Source organism: Hippopotamus amphibius, chromosome 4 (assembly GCF_030028045.1).
Source record: "Hippopotamus amphibius kiboko isolate mHipAmp2 chromosome 4, mHipAmp2.hap2, whole genome shotgun sequence".
Taxonomy (NCBI): Eukaryota; Metazoa; Chordata; class Mammalia; order Artiodactyla; family Hippopotamidae; genus Hippopotamus; species Hippopotamus amphibius.
In genome coordinates, this window is record NC_080189.1 from 30,246,118 (window position 1) to 30,269,618 (window position 23,501).

General features: G+C 38.2%; 1 protein-coding gene and 1 pseudogene across 2 annotated transcripts in view; both read left to right on the forward strand.

Moving 5' to 3' along the window:
• FAM3C (FAM3 metabolism regulating signaling molecule C) overlaps positions 1-23,501 on the forward strand; it is a 51,134-nt gene that overhangs the window by 10,161 nt on the left and 17,472 nt on the right. The window contains exons 1-5 of one of the 2 annotated variants that reach the window (XM_057732296.1): positions 6,270-6,318; positions 6,836-6,890; positions 10,552-10,656; positions 19,337-19,366; positions 20,033-20,156. In XM_057732296.1, the coding sequence (XP_057588279.1) occupies positions 6,878-6,890; positions 10,552-10,656; positions 19,337-19,366; positions 20,033-20,156 (272 nt within the window). In that variant the 5' untranslated portion in view covers positions 6,270-6,318; positions 6,836-6,877. Of the gene's footprint in view, positions 1-6,269; positions 6,319-6,835; positions 6,891-10,551; positions 10,657-19,336; positions 19,367-20,032; positions 20,157-23,501 lie in introns of those variants that run through there. The other variant, XM_057732295.1, reaches the window with a different exon arrangement.
• Positions 449-1,592, forward strand: LOC130851852 (transmembrane protein 209-like; annotated as a pseudogene).

A 23,501-nucleotide genomic window follows, 5' to 3' on the forward strand; every position in this document is an offset into this window, starting at 1 on the left:
TCTAGTGTCCTGAAGTTGATTGAGTTTAGGACAATGCCTGTTTATTCAGGTCTAATTTTAACAAAACTTCATAAATTAGACCAAAGTAGGTAGTTGGGGTAAAGGAAATGTTTAAATTATAAGAAATTCGAAGAAAATCCAGTATGTCGATCCGAGATCCTAATTCAGGCTCTCTCCTTCAGCCTAGGTTACTTACTCTAATGGTGTTTATCCAGAATGGTGTCTCATTGCTTAGGGCAGCATGGTGGCCCTGCTTGCAGTGGACCCTGACAATGATGCACTTCACATGTTTTCACCCTGATTTGGCTCAGTCATTGATCTATAAAACACTGAAACCTATTGTTTTGACCTAGACTACACTTTTGGGGGGCAAAATGTATTTCACAAATGTGCTATTTGTTTTGTTTTGTTTTTAATCTGTCTTAAAAACACTTTCGGAGCCAGCCGCTACCGGGCGCAGAACACAATGCAAGGGGAGCCAAACCCTAGCGCTTCCCTATTGACAGAACCATCAAAATGAGGAAAGAAACAGAAGCTAGAAAAGTGGTTTTAGCCTGGGGACTCCTAAATGTATCTATGGCTGGAATGATATACACTGAAATGACTGGGAGACTGATTAGTTCATATTATAATGTGACATACGGGCCCCTAAGGTATATAGAGCTTGCCCTTGCATCTCTCTTCAGCCTAAACGCTTTATTTGATTTTTGGAGATGTTGCAAATACACTGTGGCACCAACAAATCTGGTTGTTAGCCCTGGACAGCAAACACTTTTAGGGTTGAAAACAGCTGTGGTACAGACTACTCCTCCACGTGATCTGACAGCAACCCAGATCCCTCCCTCTCCACCTTCTCCTTCAATTCAGGGTCAGAGTGTGTTAAGTTACAGCCTATCTCGCTCACCCAGTACCAGCCCCAAGTTCACCACCAGCTGTATAACTGGATACAGCCCTCAGTTGCAAGGTCTGTCATCAGGTGGTAGTGGTTCTTATAGCCCTGGAGTGACCTACTCACCCATCAGTGGTTATAACACGTTGGCGAGCTGTAGTCCCTCTCCTTCATCTCCATACCCTACCACTATTGGACCAGTGGAGAACAGTGGATTGAGATCTCGCTACCGTTCTTCACCCACTGTCTACAACGCCCCTACTACTGACAAAGAAGAGTACATGACAGACCTACGAACCTTGGATACTTTTCTTAGAAGTGAAGAGGAGAAACAGCATAGCGTTAAGCTAGGAAGCCCAGATTCTACTTCGCCTTCCACCAGTCCTACTTTGTGGAACTACAGTCGTTCTGTGGGGGATTATGCACAGACTTTAAAGAACTTTCGGTATCAGGTTGCCTGTAGGTCTCAGGCCCCACGTGCTAACAAAGACGAAGCCGATCTCAGTTCTAAACAAGCTGCAGAGGAGGTGTGGGCAAGAGTGACTCTGAATCGACAACTTCTTGATCACATGGATTCATGGACAGCTAAGTTCAGAAATTGGGTCAATGAGACAATATTAGTGCCACTTGTACAAAAGATTGAGTTTGTCAGCACACACTTGAGGCGAATGGTTGTCCAGAGCTGCAAATAGGAGGTTTGTGAAAATAGAGCCCAGCATTTGAGTTCCTTCAGTGAATCCGCCAAGTGAAGATTTCTTCTTGTAATGGGCTATATAGCAGCATCCTTTCTTATCTTGAGGTGAAGAAAAAAACTAAGTGTCTATAATATCACTTTTTAAAAAATATAACAGTTGTATTGAGATACATGCAGTTCACCCATTCAAAGTCTGCTGTTCATAGGTTTGGGTTGTGCAGCCATCGGCACAGTCAAATTTAGAATATTTCATCACCCCAAAAAGAAACCCCACAAACCAGTTTCCCACCACCACCCCAGCCCTAGACAACTACAAGCCTACTTTCTGTCTCTTTGGATAGGCCTGTTTTGGATATTTCATCTAAATGGGATCATACAATATGGTGTCCTTTGTGACTGGCTTCTTCATTTAACATGATGTTTTCAAGGTTCATCCATGTTGTAGCGTTTATCAGTACTTCATTTCTTTTTATTGCCAAATAACATCGCATTGTTTGGATCTACCACATTTTATTTAGCCGTTCATCAGTTGATTGACATTTGGGTTGTTTTCACTTTTTGGTTATTGTGAATAATGCTGCTGTGAACAGTTGTGCACAAGTGTTTGGGTGAATATCTGTTTTCATTTCTCTTGGGTATTACCGAGAAGTGGAATTGCTGAGCCATGTGGTAAATCCATGTTTAACACTTTGAGGCATAGCCAGACTTTTCTAAAGCAGATGTACCATTTTACATCCCCACCTGCAGAGTATGTGGGCTCCAGGTTCTCACATCCTTGCCAGTACTTGTTATTGTCTGTCTTTTTTAGTTATCCTCATGGATATGAAATGGTATTGCATTTGCATTTCCCTGATGGCTAGTGATGTTGAGCATCTTTCATGTGCTGGTCCATTCCTATATCTTTGTAGGAGAAATATCTTTTCAGATCCTTTACCCATTTTGTTCCCTTTTACTCATTTTTAATTGGGTTGTCTTTTTATTATTGAGTTGTAGGTGGTCTTTATATATTCAAGATACAAGCCTCTTATTAGATATTAATTACAAAGTTGTACAAAGCATTAAAAATGTGTAACAATGCTAATTTAAAATCCCCTATTTTCAACTTTCTTATCTGCTAAAAATAAAACTGTTAAGGTTTGTGTAATGTAATTTGCCTAAAATCTATATATATATATTTTAGGCAAATAGGCAATATATATATATATATATATATATATTTTAGGCAAATAATTTAACACTAAATAAGTTACTGTATATTATTTAGTGTTAAGTAATTAGATTTCAAAATAAGGGAATAAATTTCTCTTTGAAATATGTAAGAGTTTTGGATTGCACATTAACTTTCCACTTGCTTTGGGTATCTTTTTTCCTTAAGATTTATTTGTTATTTATTCATTTATTCATTTTTGGCTGCCTTGGGTCCCCACCGCTGAGCAAGGGCTACTCTCACAGGCCTCTCAATCCGTTGGCTCTCCTGTTGCAGAGCACGGGCCCCAGGCCTCGAGCTTCAGTAGTTGTGGCGGGCAGGCTCCGTAGCTGTAGCACCTGGGTCCAGCCGCTCTGTGGGATGTGGGATCCTCTAGGACCAGAGATCGAACCCATGTCCCCTGCACTGGCAGGCAGACTCCCAACCACTGCGCCACCAGGGAAGTCCCTGGGTATGTTTTAATCATTCTTTATTCTCTGGACTAAGTATAGATTTGTACATTGCTAGTACCCATGTATTGAGTATCCAAATGTTTTATATATAATGTATACAACGCTCATATTAACCTTGAAAGCTAGCTTTTAGTGCCCCATTTTATGAGTCAGGCTACTAAGACTCAGAGGTTAAGTAACCTGCCCAGTGTCACAGAGCAGTGATTTGAGGCCAGAGCTCTCTGACTCCAAAGTCAGAAGGATTACTTTCTAGGTCTTGGTAATGTTTTTTGAACCTATGCTTATTGTTTTTGAGCTTTTTTATAAGCTATAAAAATATGTATCATAACATATATACACTACCAAATGTAAAATAGCTAGTGGGAAGCTGCTGCATGGCACAGGGAGATCAACTTGATGATGGGTGATGACCTAGGTAGGTGGGATAGGGAGGGTAGGAGGGAGGCTCAAGAGGGAGGGGATATGGGGATATATGTATAAATACAGCGGATTCACTTTGTTGTACAGCAGAAACTTTTACAACAGTGTAAGGCAATTATACTCCAATAAAGATATGGAAAAGTATCTTTCACAACATTTTTACCAGTGTGATGTGCTTTTTAAAAAAGATTGGGACTTCCTTGGTGGTCCAGTGGCTAAGACTCAGAGCTCCCAATGCAGGGGGATCTGGTTCGATCCCTGGTCAGGGAACTAGAATCCCACATATTGCAACTAAAAATCCTGCATGCTGCAACTAAGACTCAGTACAGCCAAATAAATTATTTTTTAAAAAATGAAAAAGAATAACATTGTTTTATCACTACAAAAGCAACATGCATATGTTCATTGTAGAAAATTTGGAAAGTACAGAAATACACAAGGAATATTACCCATGATTGTGCTTCAGGAGATAACAACAGTCAATCAATTTTAAGTCACCATCACTTATTCTTTTTTGGAGAAAAATATTGTGATACTATATATATCCATTGTAAGTTATACCATAATTTAAGAACATTAAAATGTGAAAAGTATATATTTAGGAGTTGAGCAAATAGTACATATGTATGTATATATTTTCAATTAAATTGGGGTCATACTGTTTTGTTACCTGCTTTTTTCCCTTTACTTTTTCTGTTTTGTTAAATATTCTCCAGTGCTATTTTTTTGGCTAGTTTGTATTTCTTCTTTATGTATGTAATGTATTTAACTGATCTTTATTATTTAAAAATCAGAAAATTTTTCCCTTTACCGTTATTAGTAATGCTGTGAGTAAATGTCCTTTTTACCTAAAAAAGAAACAAACAAAAAAAACACTCTCCTCCTCCCATCCATATTCTTGTTTTGGTAAATGCTCTAATCTCTATATCTCTACTTTTTAATGAGTACATAATAACAGTTATAAAAATTTTCACCTGTTGCCTCTGAATTAAAGAGCTCTGAATTTGTAGCAGAGGCCTTTTCCCCCCTTTTATTGCTGTGTTCATTTTCTCCGGACCTGCTCTACTTGCACTTGATGGTTGGAGGTTCAGCTTGAGGTGTATACCAGACTCCATTAAGGTTTCCCTCCCCCTCCCCCACCCAAGATGATTCTCAGTAAAGATTCTCTTTGTTTTTAATGTCCTCCTAAGAAGGCAAGTTAGGAATGATTTGGAATTAGCACATTGTAAACAGATGCTCCTTGATTTGCTCTCAAATATATTCAATACTCTTTCCTTATGCCAATTTACACTTTTGCATTGTTAATTTGCTTCTCAAGCAAACTAATTAAAAATGTGTTATGGCTGAGATTTGATGAGATTTTAACTTAGAGACTTTATTAAATGTTATTCTCTGAGAAATTACATGGAAAACATTAATTCAGCTAGACCATTGTAGTTGCTTACGTTGTGGTCTTACTAGTGATAGGTTCCAGAAGCAGACTGGTTAGGCAGTCCAGACAAGGGGCAGGTACGAGGCAGTGGTGGTAATTGTACAGATGTGACCTTGGCAGGGTAATGGGAACAGTGACATAGAACAGCAGGTTTCCGCTCAACCTGCTTATCACACTTCCAAAGAAATTATCCCAGGCCACATTCAGATAAGAGTGATATTATTTTGGAGTATTAGCTGGGAGGAAAGGCATGTGTGTTTGTGTTGTGAACATAGTGTTCAGTCTTGCTGGAAGTCAAAAGAGGATTTATAACTAGTTAGGGTTTTCATTTGAGAAGCCACGGTTTTTTGTTTTTGCTTTTTTTTTGTTTTTGTTTTTCCCCTTTTATGTGGTGGCTTGTGGATACTTCAGTATCTCTTGTTTCCTTTTAGTGTTTTCCTGGCCTGTGGCGAAGTAGTTTAAACAGATATATAACATTGACTTTTCCTGTTATGTCGAAGGTGTTCAGATAACTAACAAAGGAAAAAAATCAATAATGCTCAGTTCAGTACTGGTATAAATATAAATGTTGATATTTTCTTCAGGGTAGATTGAGCAGAAGGGAGTTCTCATAAGAGCATTGGTCCTTTAGGCTCTCACCAACCCCACCTCCGATAATTCCTTATTGGCAAATAAGAAAACTGGGTGTCTCACTTCCTTTCAGCGTCCTTCAGGGGTCTGCCATTGTATTTATTTGACTCACTATGCATTACTAGGTCAGACATCAACATCGAAACATTGGTATTAAAATACAATCTAAAATAAAGAAATGTATATATTTTTGATTGGTGTAGTTCATTAATCAAAATTTTCTTTTGAATTCCTTTTCTGTACAATAGATTGAGTAGACCGAGGAAGCTGTCTAGCTGAAGTTGAGCACAAATTTCCTATCAAACTCATATACTTGCTTTCCCATTTTCTTTTTAAAATTTCACATGTCTTGAGTTATTTCTTAGGGGGGGAAACACACAAACATGTATGCAGTTTTTTCCCCCCAGTATCTATTTCTTGTTAGTGTTAGAATAATATCAAATTATAGTTTCTTCATTTGATGTATAACATACACTGTCAATAATGATAATTGCTGGAATGTTTAAAATTGCAATTCTTTAGGTCTGAATATGTTCTTTCACAAACTTAAATTGAAAACATGAAGAGGAAGAGGACCCCTGGTATTAAGATAAGGTGCCTTTCCTATAAATGCTTATCATAGTGACACCTGAATTGTTGTACTAAAAATCAAATGGCATCATATACTGGAGTGAGCCCTAGAGCAGGAGACAGCAGACCTAAATCCTTTTCTGCAAGTAATTTGTTCCCTGACTAGGCAAGCAGCTTAACCTCTGAAAACTGGTGGTTTGGAACTAAATATCAAAAGTTTGCTACAGATGTGTAATCACTAAGAACAATAAGGCATTATTCTGTCCACATGCTTCATGGCAAGTTTTCCCTCAGTCCTTCAGTTAGGGAGCTGGGGGACAGAGCAGTTTTAGACATACCCTTCTCAGGAGCTTTTATGGTCCAGTGGAAGGAGACAGGCCCAATGCTAAGAGTTTTTTCATTAAATGTTAATTTTGGTAGAATACTTAGAAATGTCATGACATTTATTTAATTAGTTTAATATATACACTCCAAATCAAACAATCTAGGGAGGAATGCTCTTTCTAGACCTAATGATGTTTGCCTTTTCATTTGATTTTAGGAACTTATTTAATGAAAAGTGCCATAGACTGAAAAGCCAAACATGAGAGTAGCAGGTAAGATACTTAATTCAGTAGAAATAAGTTTGCCTTTATGTAACCTGTTTGTTTAATAATGACTGAATGAGAGAGTAAATAATCATTTTCTATGATTGAGTATAACAAACTAAATCATTATTTAGCCTTTTTACTTTTTTATGTAGTTGGCAAATCACATATTGGACGTTTAGTGGGTTCTACATAAGTTTTTTGGGGATACTTGTTAAAATTATTTATGCTAAATATTTTGTTATGGTTTTTAATGTTTATATCCTTATACATTAAGCTTGTTTGCCTAATAATATATAAATATAAATATATATGTAATGTTCATATAAAGAATGATTTTGACAACTCAGGGAGGCTGATTTTAGTTTTTGCTAAGTTCTAGCTTTTGTTGAGAAAAATCAGTTGTGAAGTTTAAAAGCCTAAATCTTTCCTATGCGTGTACATAAATTAAAACTAGTGCATGTGAAGAATTCAGTAAAATGTGTTTTTGCTTAAATGGCTGTTGTATTTGCTAGTTCAAGTTCAGCCTGCATAAGTGAGGTTATGTGTAAGGACATCTGTTCCTTAGGCAGCATACTGAGGAAATTTAAAAATACCATTTGGGGTTCATAGCATTAAAGGAGTTATCTTTATCAAAAGATAGATCCATAAATAATAGGAGAGGCTGAGACCTCTTCCTACCTATAGTGAAAATAACTGTGATCCCTCCACCCCACCCCTCCAGCACAGCCACTGCCGTAGAAGAAATACACACTTTACATAGAAATGTCTACTAAGTAGTGTGTGTCCATCATAGGAGACAGTTTGTTGTTTCTCAAAATCCAGATAGTCTTTCTTTTAATTATGATCTCACCAGTAAACAAAATATTCTTATGGAAGCATCTCTCAAAGTATAGTTCTAAAAGTACATTACTTAATTAAGCATGTGGATTTGAAATAAAGCAAGTTTCTCTTTCTCATATAATTCTACATTCATTCTAATTGAAATTAACTTTGTCATCTAGTCCATTTCTCTGATTCTGACAATTAATACCAGGGTTAATGGATGAGTAATTATTCATGGAGTGCTGATTTTATGTTTGGCACTATTCCTAGTATAGGTCTCAAGGGGACTGCCTTTAATGAAGGAATAAGGAAGATTAGCTATCAGTTTATTGCTTTTAGACTAATTAATCTCTTTTAATTTAGGAAAAAAGATCCTGGTTGCTTTGAGCTATTCTTATAGCCATTATTCTTACAGTGAGGCAGTAATATCTCAAGTGTATGCTTTTTGGTTTGTGAAAAATAGGGACACACCCAGATCAGTACAGTCCATGGCTGGAAGGAAGAGGGAATCTCATGGGTGGAATGGGTACTGTGGTATGCACTGGGTAGGCCCCTCCAAATCCAGAAGTGGATGGTGACAGCTCTGGAGGAGGCCCTCTGCAATAGGAGGTCCGGAACTCTACCATTATGGAGTCTCTGCTGGTCTTGACCCACCTGCCCCTCTCAGGGCCCTCCTGCTTATCCTGTCACCAGAGTTAGTTTCTCCACCTCTAACTTCTCTGTCTCTTAGAGCTTTTGTTTCCTCCTACTTCCTTAGATGGTTTCTTATAATTGAGTAGGTCTTGGTTTAAAACTAAATTCTGCCACTAACTAGTTATGTGATCTTAGGCAAGTGATCTAAATGTTTGACCTTGTTTTCCTTATTTGTAAAATGAAAATAGTATCTTGAAAGGCTATGCAAATGAAATTGTGCTTATAAGGTACTTAGCCCTGTAGTAGGCACTCAGTAAATGGTGTGTGTATATTTTATATATATGTATGTATATGTAAATATGATGTATATAGTTTGTTTAGTGTACGCTTAGGTTTAGCTTGGTATTGAATTTAGTCTAGAACTTTAGTATATTATAAACTTGGTATCTTAATCATTGTAATATTTCAGTCTTAAACAATGAAGGTTTGGTATATCTGCTTTAAGGGACAGGGAAGGATTATTTGCACATTCCCATGACTGCTAGAAAATGAGAGGTAAGACTGTCATGTGACATATAACCTTCCAGCCCTTGGTCTTAAATGATCAAGAAGGAATATGCCACCTGTTACCGGTCATCTGTTTAGCAAACACTTATTGAGAGAATTACTATGTACAAGACGTGCTGCTACATCCTGTGGGGCAAGAGTCCAAAGCCCAGTAGAATTTTCCTCTCTTATGCTCTAAAGTGTAGATGACTTGTAGTCACTCTTGAAAACAAGACGCAGTTTGGGGAGGGGGAGAAGGTGCAAAATGGGAGGTGGGGATGGGGATCGACTAGTTTAGTAGTTAGGTGTCCCCCTTGCCATCTCATTCCTGTATTTATAGAGCGTTTCTAAGTAAAAACTAGCAGCTCTGAGAATCTCCTGCTTCTCAGCCTCGTCAGCCCTTCTGAGCACCATCAGTCCATTCGCTTCCCTCCTCTGTAAGGATGCAGTCCCCGTCTCTAGGTTTATGAAATTAGGATGAACACCTTTTTTTTTTTACTCCCCCTTACCCAATAAGTTGAGGTCTGGTAGTTTCTCTGAAGAATGTGGTGATCCGATGGTAGTGGAGAATCGTACGAAGCACTGGGCTGTGTTAAGATCCCCGGATTCCTGTCCTTGTGCTGTCGCTGAGAAATCTGTGCTCTTGGGCAGTTGCCTCACTTGTGGGCTTTTGTTTCCTTAAGGACAGTGAGATGACTGCTGATCTTTTAGATCTAATAAACTTTCGGTAAAAGAAGGGAATGGAGATTACATAGGCAAATATTAATACTGTTTCTGAATAACCTAATGAAATGGCTCTGAAATTCAAAGAGTAAGAAGATAATGTTTCTTTCCTGTCATTTTTCATTTCCTTTCCCATCTCATACTTTTTATTTCTTAGATTTGCTTAGCTGTGGAGAAGAAAGACCAGTGATGATTCATATTAAGCAGTTAATTAGTTAGTAGTAGTGCTATTTGTAAGGCACTCAGAATGCCTTATATGTTTAAATATAAAGGTATGAGCGTACCACGTAACCACGTTACATGTGATAGGCGTGGAATTAAGTCCTCCAGGAGTGGGGAAGGCCTATCTTAAGCCTTGGTATTAACTGTGAGGGGAGATACTTCGTTGTTCACCATTCCAGGAGCTCTCTTGTGCTCCAAGAGATAGGTGGGTTGGTGAGGACAGTAAACCTGTTACATTTCACTTGAGAACCCCTTGCCAAGTGGACATCCTGGTCTGTTGCCTTAGTATCTCCAGATGGTTCCGTGTTTTTGTATCCTCTCTGTTCTAGTATTGCCCTTTATAATTGAAAAGGATTGGGAATGTGTCATCCCACATACTTGGTGGTGGTGTTCCGTTAGCCGTGATACTTTTGTGTAGTCAGCCAGCAGTTGGTAGCAGGTCATTTTTTTTCCATGTGAAAACTAAGCCGACACCTCAAGCCGTCCTTTGTCTAGGTTGCTAGCCAATCCGATAATTCTTTGATCAGGAAAATCAATCCAAATGGATTATTGGTACAGTTTTTGTTGTAACTCAAGTAAAATTAAGATCCAGTAGATAAGAGGTAGATATTTATTAGTCTTAAGGATTTTTTAAATACACTTAAATTTTTCATGGAAATGCATAATAAAAAATTCTGTGGGCTCATCAGCTCATGTTGAATTATTTCTGCCCTTCATCTAGGTGCTGCAAAGTTGGTGGTAGCTGTGGCAGTGTTTTTACTGACATTCTATGTTATTTCTCAAGTATTTGAAATAAAAATGGATGCAAGTTTAGGAAATCTATTTGGTAAGTTGTATTTTTTTTCCTTTCTTAAATTTTATTTGTGATGAGGTAGTCTTTAAATTTTTACCAGTTATCAGCATTGAGTCACTCTAGTGTTTAGTCTGTCTAGAAAAGAAAATGTAATTATATTGGTAAGTGTAAAATATACAATAGAATTAATTCAATATAAAGCCTGAGTCTTCTATTCAACATTTTGAATGTATTTAATGGGGCCTATTTTATGCATGGCAAGGGACATTAATCATGGCATTCTAGATGTATATTCTAGAGGATATCACACCCTATTTGAGTTGGCTGCTTAAAAACTTGGAACCAAACCTAACCCTCAATTAGCAAATGATTAGGAGTTATGATGATGTATTTTAAATACCAGACATAGAAATCCATCTTGCTTTCCTACTCTTATTTTCCTTCTGCAACATTTTTCGTTTTATCAATTTATTTGATGCTATGTTGTACATGTACCACTATAAGCTGCCGTAATTCAGTTTTAAACAAAAGCTTTAAGTTGATAAGTTAACATTTGAAATGTTTGAATAAGCTTTGGCTGAGCACTGTTTAAAGTATTAAGAAATTACTCATGAAAGTTCAGACTATGAAACCTAGAAACAGTATTTGGAACTAGTAGGAAGAAATCGGATGAAACAACCTTGAGATCTCTGGAATAGTTGGTGAGTTTTGCTTTCCATAAATTAATATTTAGAAGGGATCCCTAAGACCTAATACACTCCCTCTCATATATAGTTTCAAGACTCCCTTAAACCAGTGTTTCTCAAACTTTGGTGTCAAAGGAATCTGTAGGGGATCTTGATAAATGCAGATTCTGATTCAGTGTCTGGGATGGGGCCTGAGAATCTGCATTTCTAACAAGCTCCCAGGTGATGCTGATTTCCTATCCATGGACCATATCCTAAGTATCAGGCTTTAGACAGTTCTGGCATGTAGTCCTCAATTTCTGTATATTTTCATTTCTGTCCATTTTCAGGTGACTTTTCTCACAATGACTACTTGAAAGTATTTCCTTGTATTGCACTGAATTCTGCCATTTATACTCGCAAGTAACTTCAGTCCACTGGTCTTGCTTCTATCTGCTGGAGCTCTCTTCCACATTCATGAGCTCTCAAATAGTTAAGTTGTGGTCATACTTCTCCAGGCCATCGTTTTATAAGTTTTCATCTGATCAAGTTGTGAAATCCTCCCTTTGAACCATTCCTCTTAATGTACTGGTTATTTTCCTCCTAACCGTCTATTTCTCGGTACCCATCTTAAAGTGAAGTATCCAGGATCGAGCATAGAATTGTTGCAAAGTGTAGTGAGACTTGTTTTGACTTCTTCTGGGCTGTGTAATTCTATTACTGCAAAGAGCCAGCATGGGGTCCTTTGAGAGCACAGCTGGTTTCAGTTGAAGGATTGAGCAGAGAAGTGCGGAAGGCCTTGAGGACTTGCTCGGCGTTGCTGTGGAAACAATGTGTTGTAGCTAATTCTTCTGAGAAAGGTTGATGGTAAGGGGAGACAATTATGGGAGGCAAAAGCAAGTCGAACATTTTTTTCTTTTTTGAAGTAATGGAGCGGTTTTCACTTGTCTATAGGCCTCAGGAAAAGAGTCAATGAATTATAAATCAGTGTGGGGGACTTCCCTGGCAGTCCAATAGTCCAGTGGTTAAAACTTTGCCTTCCAATGCAGAGGGTGCAGCTTTGGTCCCTACTCAGGGAACCAAGGTCCCACATGCCTTGCGGCCAAAAAATCAAAACATAAAACAGAAGCAGTATTGTAACAAATTCAATAAAGACTTTAAAAAAAATTAAAAATAGATAAATAAATCAGTGGGAAGTGACTTCCTAGGTGGCGCAGTGGTTAAGAATCTGCCTGCCAATGCAGGGGACATGGGTTTGATCCCTGCTCCAGGAAGATCCCACATACCACAGAGCATCTAAGCCCATGCGCCACAACTGTTGAACCTGTACTCTAGAGCCCATGAGCCACAACTGTTGAGCCCATGTGCTGCAACTACTGAAGCCCATGCACCTAGAGCCCATGCTCTGCAACAAGAGAAGCCACCAAAATGAGGAGCCGGGCACCACAATGAATAGTAGCCCCCACTTGCCGCAATGAGAGAAAGCCTGTGTGCAGCCATGAAGACCCAACACAGCCAATAAAATTTTTAAAAAATCAATCAATCAACGGGAAGAGTTTCAACAGACAGAAAAGGAGGATCCTTGGGAGAAGGGGGGCAATGGGACCGACCATTGGTACACATGAAAACTTACTTTGGGAAAAGGCCCACTGTTTTCAGAGAGAAGAGGCTGGGTGAGGCCACAGTGTTTCCCTGGTTTGGATCTTCATCTCTGGTCTGGATGGTTTATTCAGACATCATAGGGATGTTCTTGGGTCTATTTCTCATCTTTGATAACTGCTTATGTCACCACTGTCAGAGCGATTCTCTTAAAACTCTTGACCCTTTAGTATGTCCGACTACTGGAGAGTAAAATCTAAACTCCCTAGTAGGATGGCACTCAGTCCCCAGCCTGCCTCTGCCTGCCTCACCTGTGCTCCCCCTGCGCCACACCCCCACTTGCTGTGCCCACGTGCACATGATCTACAGGCACAAACCCTGTCCTGTCGTGTCCTAGCTCAGCCTTTGTTCATGCTGATTCCTCACCTCGCACGTCTTTCTCATCTGTTCTCACCCCTTCATCTGTTACTCATTTTCCACAACTACATAAATGCCCCTTCTTAGGAGAAATTGTGTTTGAGTCTCCCTCTTTTCCCTGTTAGAATGTTGCTCCTTTTTTCTGAACTGTCAGTTCTAATGCTTCTAGTACTTATATCTCAATTTGGCCTGATTTTATTCTGCCTTACATTGTAGAATTTCTTTTCTTTCATTCTTTTTCATGTAGTCAACTTACCATACTGGAGAACGAATGTTGGGGACAGTAATATCTTGGTGGCTCACCAAGCATCCAGCACCAGGTCCTGGAGATAGATGCTGATTGAATGGAAAATGAATGTAGATAATTGCGGATTAGGATTTTTACATGGGGAGGAAGAGTATTTTCAAAGTGGGATTCATTTAAAGCTGTATTAGTTGACAGGCCACTGGTCGTCAGCTATGAGCAAATACTGAGCTACTTTAACTAGGATAGTTGTCTCTTAATTTTCACTTTGATTTTTCCTAATGTTATGGAACCTGCAAGTTTTTATTGTGTGTTTCAGCTATTAAGTTTGGCATTCTTAGGGCAGATGGTTTATTTTGTTGTCATAACTGAAGTTGTACTCTGTATCCACAAAACCTTATTGGATTCCAATCCATTGAACTGGTGAAAATTTAATTTGTGTAGTTATTTTAAATTCTCAGTTCAGCAGAGATGGAGACATGGTTGTGTTTGCCATTTGTTTAGTGTCTAACTGAAGTTTAACTCGACATTAAGATTTTTTCTATAATCAGTATCTTAGAGGGACCCGTGAGATTAACTATAGTTCTTTCGGTGGTGAACTTTCCCCATTTTTCAACTTGTTGATATAACTTGCTTGATAGTTTATGTAAATTTACATTCAAGTTGATTATATAGTACTGTTTTAGAAAAATAAGACAAACATTTCTAGAAAGGAAAAATGAAAAATTTTGCCTGCAATTAGTAACTGAAATTACCGAAATAGATTGCAACTTTTTAAAACAATTTTTTTAAAAATCTTTATTGGAGTATAATTGCTTTACACTGTTGTGCCAATTTCTGCTGTGCAACAAAGTGAATCAGCTGTATTTATACATATATCCCCATATGCCCTCCCTCCCGTGGCTCCTTCCCATCCTCCCTACCCCACCCCTCTTAAGTCACCAGTCATCAAGTTGATCTCCCTATGTTATACAGCAACTTTCCGCTAGCTATTTTACATTTGGTAGTGTATATATGTCAATGCTACTCTCTCGCTTTGTCCCAGCTTCCCCTTCACCCCCCACCCCATGTCTTCACAAGTCCATTCTTACATCTGCATCTTTATTCTTGCCCTGTCACTGGGTTCATCAGTACCATTTTTTTAGATTCCATATATCTGTGTTAGCATACAGTATTTGTTTTTCTCTTTCTGGCTTACTTCACTCTGTATGACAGACTCTAGGTCTATCCACCTCACTACAAATAACTCAATTTCATTCCTTTTTATGGCTAATATTCCATTGTATGTATGTGCCACATCTTCTTTATCCATTCATCTGTTGATGGGCATTTAGGTTGCTTCCACGTCCTGGCTATTGTAAACAGTGCTGCAGTGAACATTGTGGTACGTTTCTTTTTGGATTATGGTTTTCTCAGGGTATATTCCCAGTAGTGGGGTTACTGGGTCATGTGGTAGTTCTGTTTTTAGTTTTTTAAGGAACCTCCGTACTAAAACAATTTTTAACAAAACTTTTTAAGATAATTGTAGATTCACATACATTTGTAAGAAATAACATGGAGGGATCCTACATACCCTTTACTCAGTTTCTCATTGGTAACGTCTTATAAAGCTACGTATAGTGTCACACCAGGACATCAGCATGGGTGCCGTCTACCAGTCTTGTGGTTTAACATAATGTTAGTTTCCAATATGGATACTTAACAACTAGTAAATGTACTGAAAACAGTCCAAGTTATTTTTGCATATATTGCTGCAGTAAGTATTTAATATTCTGTTGAATTGATTTACTTTTACCAATCAGATTTAAACCACTGAAATAGTATATACATAAATTAGTTGAGACATTATTAAAAACTAAAGAACAAAGTAGTTCTGTTGAATTTCTTTAGTCTGACTTGTTGAAAGACATTCACTGATAAAACCAAATATTACTGTTTCTTGAAGTGAAAAGCCATGTATATTGAAAGACATTAAGAATTAAAGCCATCGGACTTCCTAGGTGGCTCAGTGGTTAAGAATCCACCTGTCAATGCAGGGGACATGGGTTTGAGCCCTGCTCTGGGAAGATTCCACATGCCATGGAGCAGCTAAGCCTGTGCACCACAACTATTGAGCCTGAGCTCTAGACCCCATGAGCCACAACTATGGAGCCCATGTGCCGCAACTATTGAAGCCCATACGCGTAGGGCCCGTGCTCCACAACAGCAGAAGCCACTACAATGAAGAGCCTGTGCACCACACTGAGAAGTAGCCTCTGCTCGCAGCAGCTAGAGAAAGCCCGTGTGCAGCAATGAAGACCCAGTGCAGCCAATAAAGCCATCAAAGCAGTTTGAGGAATGAAAGTTGCAGAAAAGGAGGGATCTTTATGTTTGTGTGTTGTGCCCATACTCTACATGTGGAAAACATCCTGTTTAATTTATGAAAATTTACGTTTGGCCTCCAGGTGTTAAAATTCTCAGAATTTCAGGCTTTTGCTTTTGATGCATATTGGATAAAATTCATTTTAATCTGAAAAGTTTTTCACAAGAGGTTTTTTTTTCCCCCTTTGAGCATCTTCTCTCCTTACTCTTACATAGATTAAATGGCGGTGATGTTACTTAAAAGTCTGATGATTAAGAAACATTTACCCAAAATTGTATCCCAGTAAAGTTTTTTAAATTGAGTAGCATTGATTTACTATTTATTTATTTATATCTCTTAAGTTTTCCAGTCAAACCTGTTTGATTGTTTTAGAGGCTCATCCCTGGTTTTTCTTCTGCCTCCTTTTCCTCACCCACACTCTTCCTGAGTGTTAGCTGATGACTGATGTCTCTAAGATTTCTCTCCTCAGCCCTCATTTTATTTTTTTATTTTTTTTAAAGCTCTTTATTGGAATATAATTGCTTTACACTGTTGTGCCAGTTTTTGCTGTACAACAAAGTGAATCATCTGTATTTATACATATATCCCCATATCCCCTCCCTCCTGCGACTCCCTCCCACTCTTCCTATCCCACCCACCCCTCTAAGTCTCAGCCCTCATTTTAAATCCTCCCTTTGTGTGGCCTCGTCATTTGCCAGATTTCCAGTTTATATCTTCATCCCAGGTCTCATTTACAGCTGGCCTCTAGACTTCGGCCTGGATCTTCTCCAAGTATCTTAAAATTAACAGGTCCACAGAGAACTCAGCATCCCTCCCACACCCCATCTCCTCGCTAGATAACAAACATCTTGAGTGAGAGACGGTGTTTCTGTTCTTTGGCTCATGTGAATGGATAAATGAATGCTTCTAAAGGCAAATGTCTGAGAAGTAAAGTTGATTCCTCCCTTTCCATCATCCCTCCATCTGGTCTGTTCCACAGTCCAGTCAGTGTTGCTACCTTAGTTCTGAGTGTCTATAGTCACTGCCTTTGTTCAGGCTGCTACCCTTTATTACCTGGATTACTTCAGAAGCGTCCTTGACTTTGTGGACTCCTTGTCGCGAGTCTTAAATACTCTGCAGTCTGTTCTCCACTCTGCAGTCAGAAAGATGGTTCTGAAAGCTTGCTATCCTGGCTTCATGCTCCTTGCAGGACTAGCAGTTTTCATACCTGTGATCAGTAGACCTCAGACAGTCCCATTTTGCAGGGGTTGAATATGAGTCTGGGTGCTAGAATGAGATTTGGCTTTGAAAACGGGCTGTGCCAGTTACTAACTATGCATACATAGCACATCCAATCAGTAAACCTATCTGCTCTCAGTTTCATTTCTCTTTAAAACAGAGGTGGTGAGCAGATCAACAGTACATGATAGAGTGCCCCACGTATGTGAATGAGCTGCTTTATTACCCCCATTTTGATCCCACTGTCTTCCCCATGTCTGGCTGTCATAAGTTAGGTATACCAGCATTCCTGATTTGAACAATGTTCCTCCATAAGCATCCTCACGCCTGAGCTTGACGATACATATTTGTTTAGGTCTAAGTGAAATTGACACTTTCTAGTCTATATGCTGCGAATCACTGGTTGCTAGTCACTCTCTGGCTTCACTTTCTCATTTACAGAAGTGAGAGCATTGGACTGGATGGTCTCTAGAATTATTTTTCCCTTTTATGACATAATTAAGGAAAAATGATATAAATAAGGAAATTGAAAGAATGAGCCCCAGCACCCTAATCTACTAATTGATCATTTTTTTGTTTCCTTCAAGTCTTTTCCTTATCCATGAATATTTTTAATACTCACAGATAAAGTTTGTTTTTTGCTTTATTCCATGCATTAAACTTTTCCCATGTGACCACATTGCCTTTATGACTTCAGTGGTGCATAATATTCTGAGTGTTCCATAGAGTTAATGACCTTCATTTACTTAGTCCTGTTTTTAAACATTTACATATTATTTTCAGCTTTAACCTTCTGTTCCTCAGTTTCAGTACTCATTTTACAGGAAATTCGCAGTTATCTAAAATAGTACAGAACTAAAAACTGACTATTTATAGTCACACAGCTGGCATGCATTTATGACACTGCATCTTTATTAGCTAAATCAGCAAATGGCTCTCCACAACACTGCTGATGATCTGAATTGTAATCTCCTGCTCTGGGATCAGATGTTAGTGCTTTTAAAAAGCTCTAAGGGTAGATGTCCAGGTTGAGATCTACTGCATTCATGTTAAGATTTGATCAGAAAATTCTGGCTTCCTTGAACTGGTAAATGATAAAACTCTTAGTAATGACCCTTTTTTTTTTATTATACCTAATACATTTCTATTTTAAGGAAATTATAGCTTCCTACCACTACTATTCCTCTTGTGTTCATCCCACTCCCCAAATCTCTTAGCCTAATCTCTGAGGTAGATTTATGTATATTCTCCAGGACTTTACATGCGTATGTACATCACACCATACTGCAGCAACTTTTACACACCCTAGTAGTTACCAGGTATGTGTCTGTATATATATATAGTTTTATTGAGATATAATTGACATACTATAAACTGCATATATTTAAAATGTACAATTTGATATTTTTTCTTATTAGTCATGGGAAGTTTGAAATACTATATATCACGTGTGGAATCTAAAAAGGACAGACTCAGAGAAACAGAAAAGAATGCTGGTTATCAGGAATTGTGAGGGGGCAGAGGTGTTGAGGAGACATTTCTCAAAGGGTACAAACTCTCAGTTATAAGATTAACAAGTTTGGGATTGAGTGTACAACATGGTGATTATAGCTAATAATACTGTCCTATACTTGAATGTTGCCAAGAGAGTAGATCTTAAATATTCTCACCACAAAAAGGAAGTGGGAAGTACGTGATGGGATGGAGGTGGTAGCTAATGTTACTGGGGTATAGTGTTATACCACTATATATACCACTATAGTAGTAATCATTTTGCAGTTTATAAATGTATCCAATGAAAGTGTTGTACACCTAAACTTACACAATTTTTTGTGTCAACTGTATCTCAAGAAAGCTGGAAAAAAGTAAATAATCAATTTTTAAAAGTTAAACTTGTAGAGTAACTTTCTGATTGGGATTTAAGTTTATAATAACTAAAACTAAAAACAAAATGTAAAGGTAATAACAAAATGCTCTATCAATAATAAAATAATACCCTGCATAATTCATCTACATAATTGTTTGTAGTGAATTATGTAGCCTGTTGCTTTCTCACTTTTTCTGTAAAGTGATATTCATGTTTTATTTATTGTATACTAAGCAATAATTCAAACACATTTTTATAGGCCTATTAGCTCCACACGTTTGAAAGTGGTACTTACCAATAGCCTTATTCTTTCTAACGAAGGTAACTTTTTTTTTCCTTAGCAAGGTCAGCATTGGACGCAGTTGCACGTTGTAAGTATTTCATCTCAATATTTTGCAGATGGTTTATTTTTTTCTCTTAGGCATATGAGAACATATTCGAACAATGGATAGATATAGTTCAATATGAGCAAAACTGATATTAGAAATTATTCTTTAAATTTTTAAGGAAGCTATTTGATGGAACAGCTCAATATTTTGGGGGTATTTATTTATAATGAATATTTTGTTCCATTAGTGCTTTTTAGCTTCAGTATTATAAGTGCAGAAAGTGTATAAAAGAATTGCTAGTTAGAACTAGTGTGTGAGCAGATATTCAGTGATGCATCAGACTTTTTACTGTCTGTTTGTTGTGCGTATGTGGGCTGGAAATGCGAAGCAACAATTCCAGGCCTCCCCCATCCTGGTTTTTTAAAATAAGCTTAAAAGTAATTAGATAAAATATATTTACCCCCATGGAGATCATATTACTTGTTCTATTTATATTAATTGTTAGCTTGTTTCCTAGGAGGTTCCGTTTTTTTGTTCTGTTTTGAGGTCTTTAAAACTCTCAGAAAAAAAAAAAGCTAGGGTGCAGTTTAAGATATGTATATGTTGGTGTTTTGCATAATGCCTTTTGTGATTTGAGATATGAAACAAACTAAACACAGAGTCTATTAACATTGTTTCTTTAAAAAAAAATTTTTTTTCTCCCCAAAGCTACAAAACCTCCCAGATATAAATGTGGGATCTCAAAAGCTTGCCCTGAGAAGCATTTTGCTTTTAAAATGGCAAGTGGAGCAGCCAACGTGGTGGGACCCAAAATCTGCCTGGAGGACAATGTGTAAGTATTTATCAATTTGGAAGTATAAGGTATGCTATTAAATTTTAGCATATTGAACCTGAGTTTAATGGACCTTTTGAAAATGTATTGGGCATGCTTTTACTAAAGAAAAGTGATTTCCATTTCCATTATACAATTTTTCCCCACTTATTTACAGAGTCCTAAAGTTCTTACATTCCATGTTAGAGTGACATAAGAACACAGCATTTATCCAGTTTCATGTAAAGATGAGAGATTTCCTCTGAGTGAATTCTCTAGATCCCATCTGGTAGTCATAGACACAGGTGGCTATTTAATTTTGATTCTTAAGTAATAGGGGAAAAGTTAATTCATTTAAATTAATTAAAATTATAAGTTCAGCTCCTCAGTCTCGCCAGCCACATTTCAAGTGCTAATAGTCACGTACAGCTTATGCCTGCCCAACTGAACAGCACAGATAGCATTTCCATTGCTGCAAAAAGTCCAAATAGGACTGTTTTTTGTCAAATAGACAGCACTGCCCTAGGTAATGAACATTTTATCTTACAAACCAACATCTTTCATTTTAGATGCTTGAATGCTTCTCGTTGAGGTGTGAAATAACCCAGCAAAAACCTCAAGTCCGTTGTGGCCCAGAACTGCTTGCCAGTAAACTGAATGGTTTCCTTTATTAAGATGCTCTACAAAGTATACTTTTTTAGGTTTTTTCAGTCTCCTACCCCAGTGTCCATTGTCACTTGATTGTGAAGTTCCTGCCTGTGAAGTCGCAAACCCTACTTTTAGTTGTTGCTTTTAATCTGATCTCACCTGAAAATTTAGATATACGACCTTTTTTAAGCCTCACGTAAAATAATAAATGTGCTATTAATTATATAGAATAAAGAGTGAGGTAATTTTACAAGTAGGAAATGAGGCAGTTTTTCCCAGCATTTTGTGTGTTTTTTTAATATAGAAGCGCTAACATTTTTATTGTAGTCCTCTTTTAGGTAGCCATGCATAGGTTATTTAGCGTCTTAAAATAACTCTGGTAAATTAAAGCCTTGATCCAGGTGATCTTTAAGGTCCCTACTCATTTCCTTTCCCTTCATGCTGATGATAATCCATTGTCCTCTCATGTCTCATAATAGTCTTGCTTTACCAAATTGAATTAAAAAGCACTTTTAGATTTTAGAAGTTCGTAGATCTTGCATTAAATAATATCCTTTGCATTACCTTAGAATGTTCCCATTCCCCCTTTTTCACCTTGGTTAGCTAAAGGGGACGGAAATTTGATTCTGAATAATAAGTAGAAAGTTCTCTTAGAATGCCCAGCCCATGGTAGATTGTCTTTAGACACCTCTGCCCCCTTGAAGCATGGAAGTTTTATATTTATTTATTTACTTACTTACTTATTGGCTGCATTGGGTCTTTGTTGCTGCATGCAGGCTTTCTCTGCTTGCTGAGAGCAGGGGCTCCTCTTCATTGTGGTGTGAGAGCATCTCATTGCAGTGGCTTCTCTTGTTGCAGAGCGTGGGCTCTAGGTGTGCCGGCTCAGTAGTGGCTCACGGGCTCAGTAGTTGTGGCTTGTGGGCTCTAGAGCACAAGCTCAGTAGTTGTGGCACACAGGCTTAGTTGCATTGGCAGGCGGATTCTTAACCTCTGCACCACCAGGAAAGTCCCGAAGCATGGATGTTTTAATGCAAGGAAGAAGAGATCAGAGTCTAGTAAAGACTAGCAGGTTCCCTATTCACAAATTAGAATAAGTTAAAAAGAAGAGAGACGTGTATGTATGTAGGCAGTGGAGTCTGATAGGTATGGGCTCAGAGCCAGAGAATTTGGTTCTAGCATAGTGGGCATGTCATGTAGAATTTGTATTTCGATTTAACTATAAAATTGAGACAGGCTACCTACCCATCCTCTTTTCAGGAATCATTCTGCCATTCCCATGAGAGATTAAATAATTGATAGAATTTTATAGTTATGCCTCAGGCCCTGAAATGTAGTCCTTGAAGAAGGACTGAATAATTGGCCAGGGATCCCCAGTGGAGAAATGGTAGGGACAATTCACAGTCCAGTACTTTTTCCCGTATATTCTATTTCTGACATAAAAACTGAAAGTTTTTCCAGGGAATTCCCTGGTGGTCCAGTGGTTAGGATGCCATGCTTCCACTGGCAGGGGGTGCGGGTTTCATCTCTGGTAGGGAAACTAAGATCCCACATGCCACGTGGCCAAAAAAGAAAAATAATAATAATAATAATAATAAAAGCAAATTGATACATGGCATATTCGTTTGTAGTAGTAGCTGGTAATTTGAGACATTAAATAACATGTTTCTAAAAAGTTTTTCCAACAGAAATTTTAAAGAAAGAGTCTGAATTTTCTTAACATCATTCATTCCATTCACTTATTCAACAAGTATTCAATGAGCACAGTCCCTGCTCTCATGGAACCTACAGTCTAGTAGGGAGATGGATACTTAAGAAGTAAATGCAGATAAATATTAGAATTTGTGATACACAGAGCAGCAAGGTTTAAAGAATAGTTATAGGGGCGAGTGAGGTGAGGTCGAGGTGTCCAGCTTTAGACTGAGTGGCTCGAGGAATAATTTCTCTAAGACAGTGATGTTTAGTCTGAGAACTAAAGGATAAGAAGGAAGACAGCCAAGTGAAGAGTAGGGGAAGACCATTCTAGATGGAAGGAAGAGCATGCCAGAAGGCCCTAATGGGACAGGGCTGAAGAGAAGGGAATAGGGCTAGGCCATTGGAACTTACAGGCCGTGCAAGGAAAGAGATGATACCTTTTTCTGGGTATGTTGAAAGGTTGTTGAAGGTTTTCAAACTCTGGCATGTCATCACTTCATTTGTGTTGAAGAAAATGATCTGACTGCTGGGTAAAATGATTAGAGAAGTTGAGAGAGCATTTGGAGGGCCATCACCATGGCTGCCACAGCTCTTCGATCCCCCCCCTCCCCCCCGCCACATACAGTTGGCAGGAGACTCTTTTTGCATATGTACTCACTGAAATATGGAAGTGAATACTAAAAATACATAAGTAGAAATTTTAATATTTTCCTACACGTGTGCTGAGTATCTGCAGACTCATTTTGGAGACTGCTGGTCCAGATCAGTGCTTCTCAGCAGGGCGATTTTCTCCCCAGGAGATACTTGTCAAGATCTGAAACATTTTGGGACATGAGAGCTGTGGAGGTGCTGCTTACAGAGGCTAGGGATGCTCTTAAACATCCTGCGGTGCATAGGGCAGCCCTTTCACACGAATTATCAAGTCCATAATATCATCAAAGACTGAGATTTAGAAACCCCAGTACAGATAAAAGATGGTAAGATAGGGTCGTGGTCATGATTTTAAGGACAAGTGGATGCAGTCAA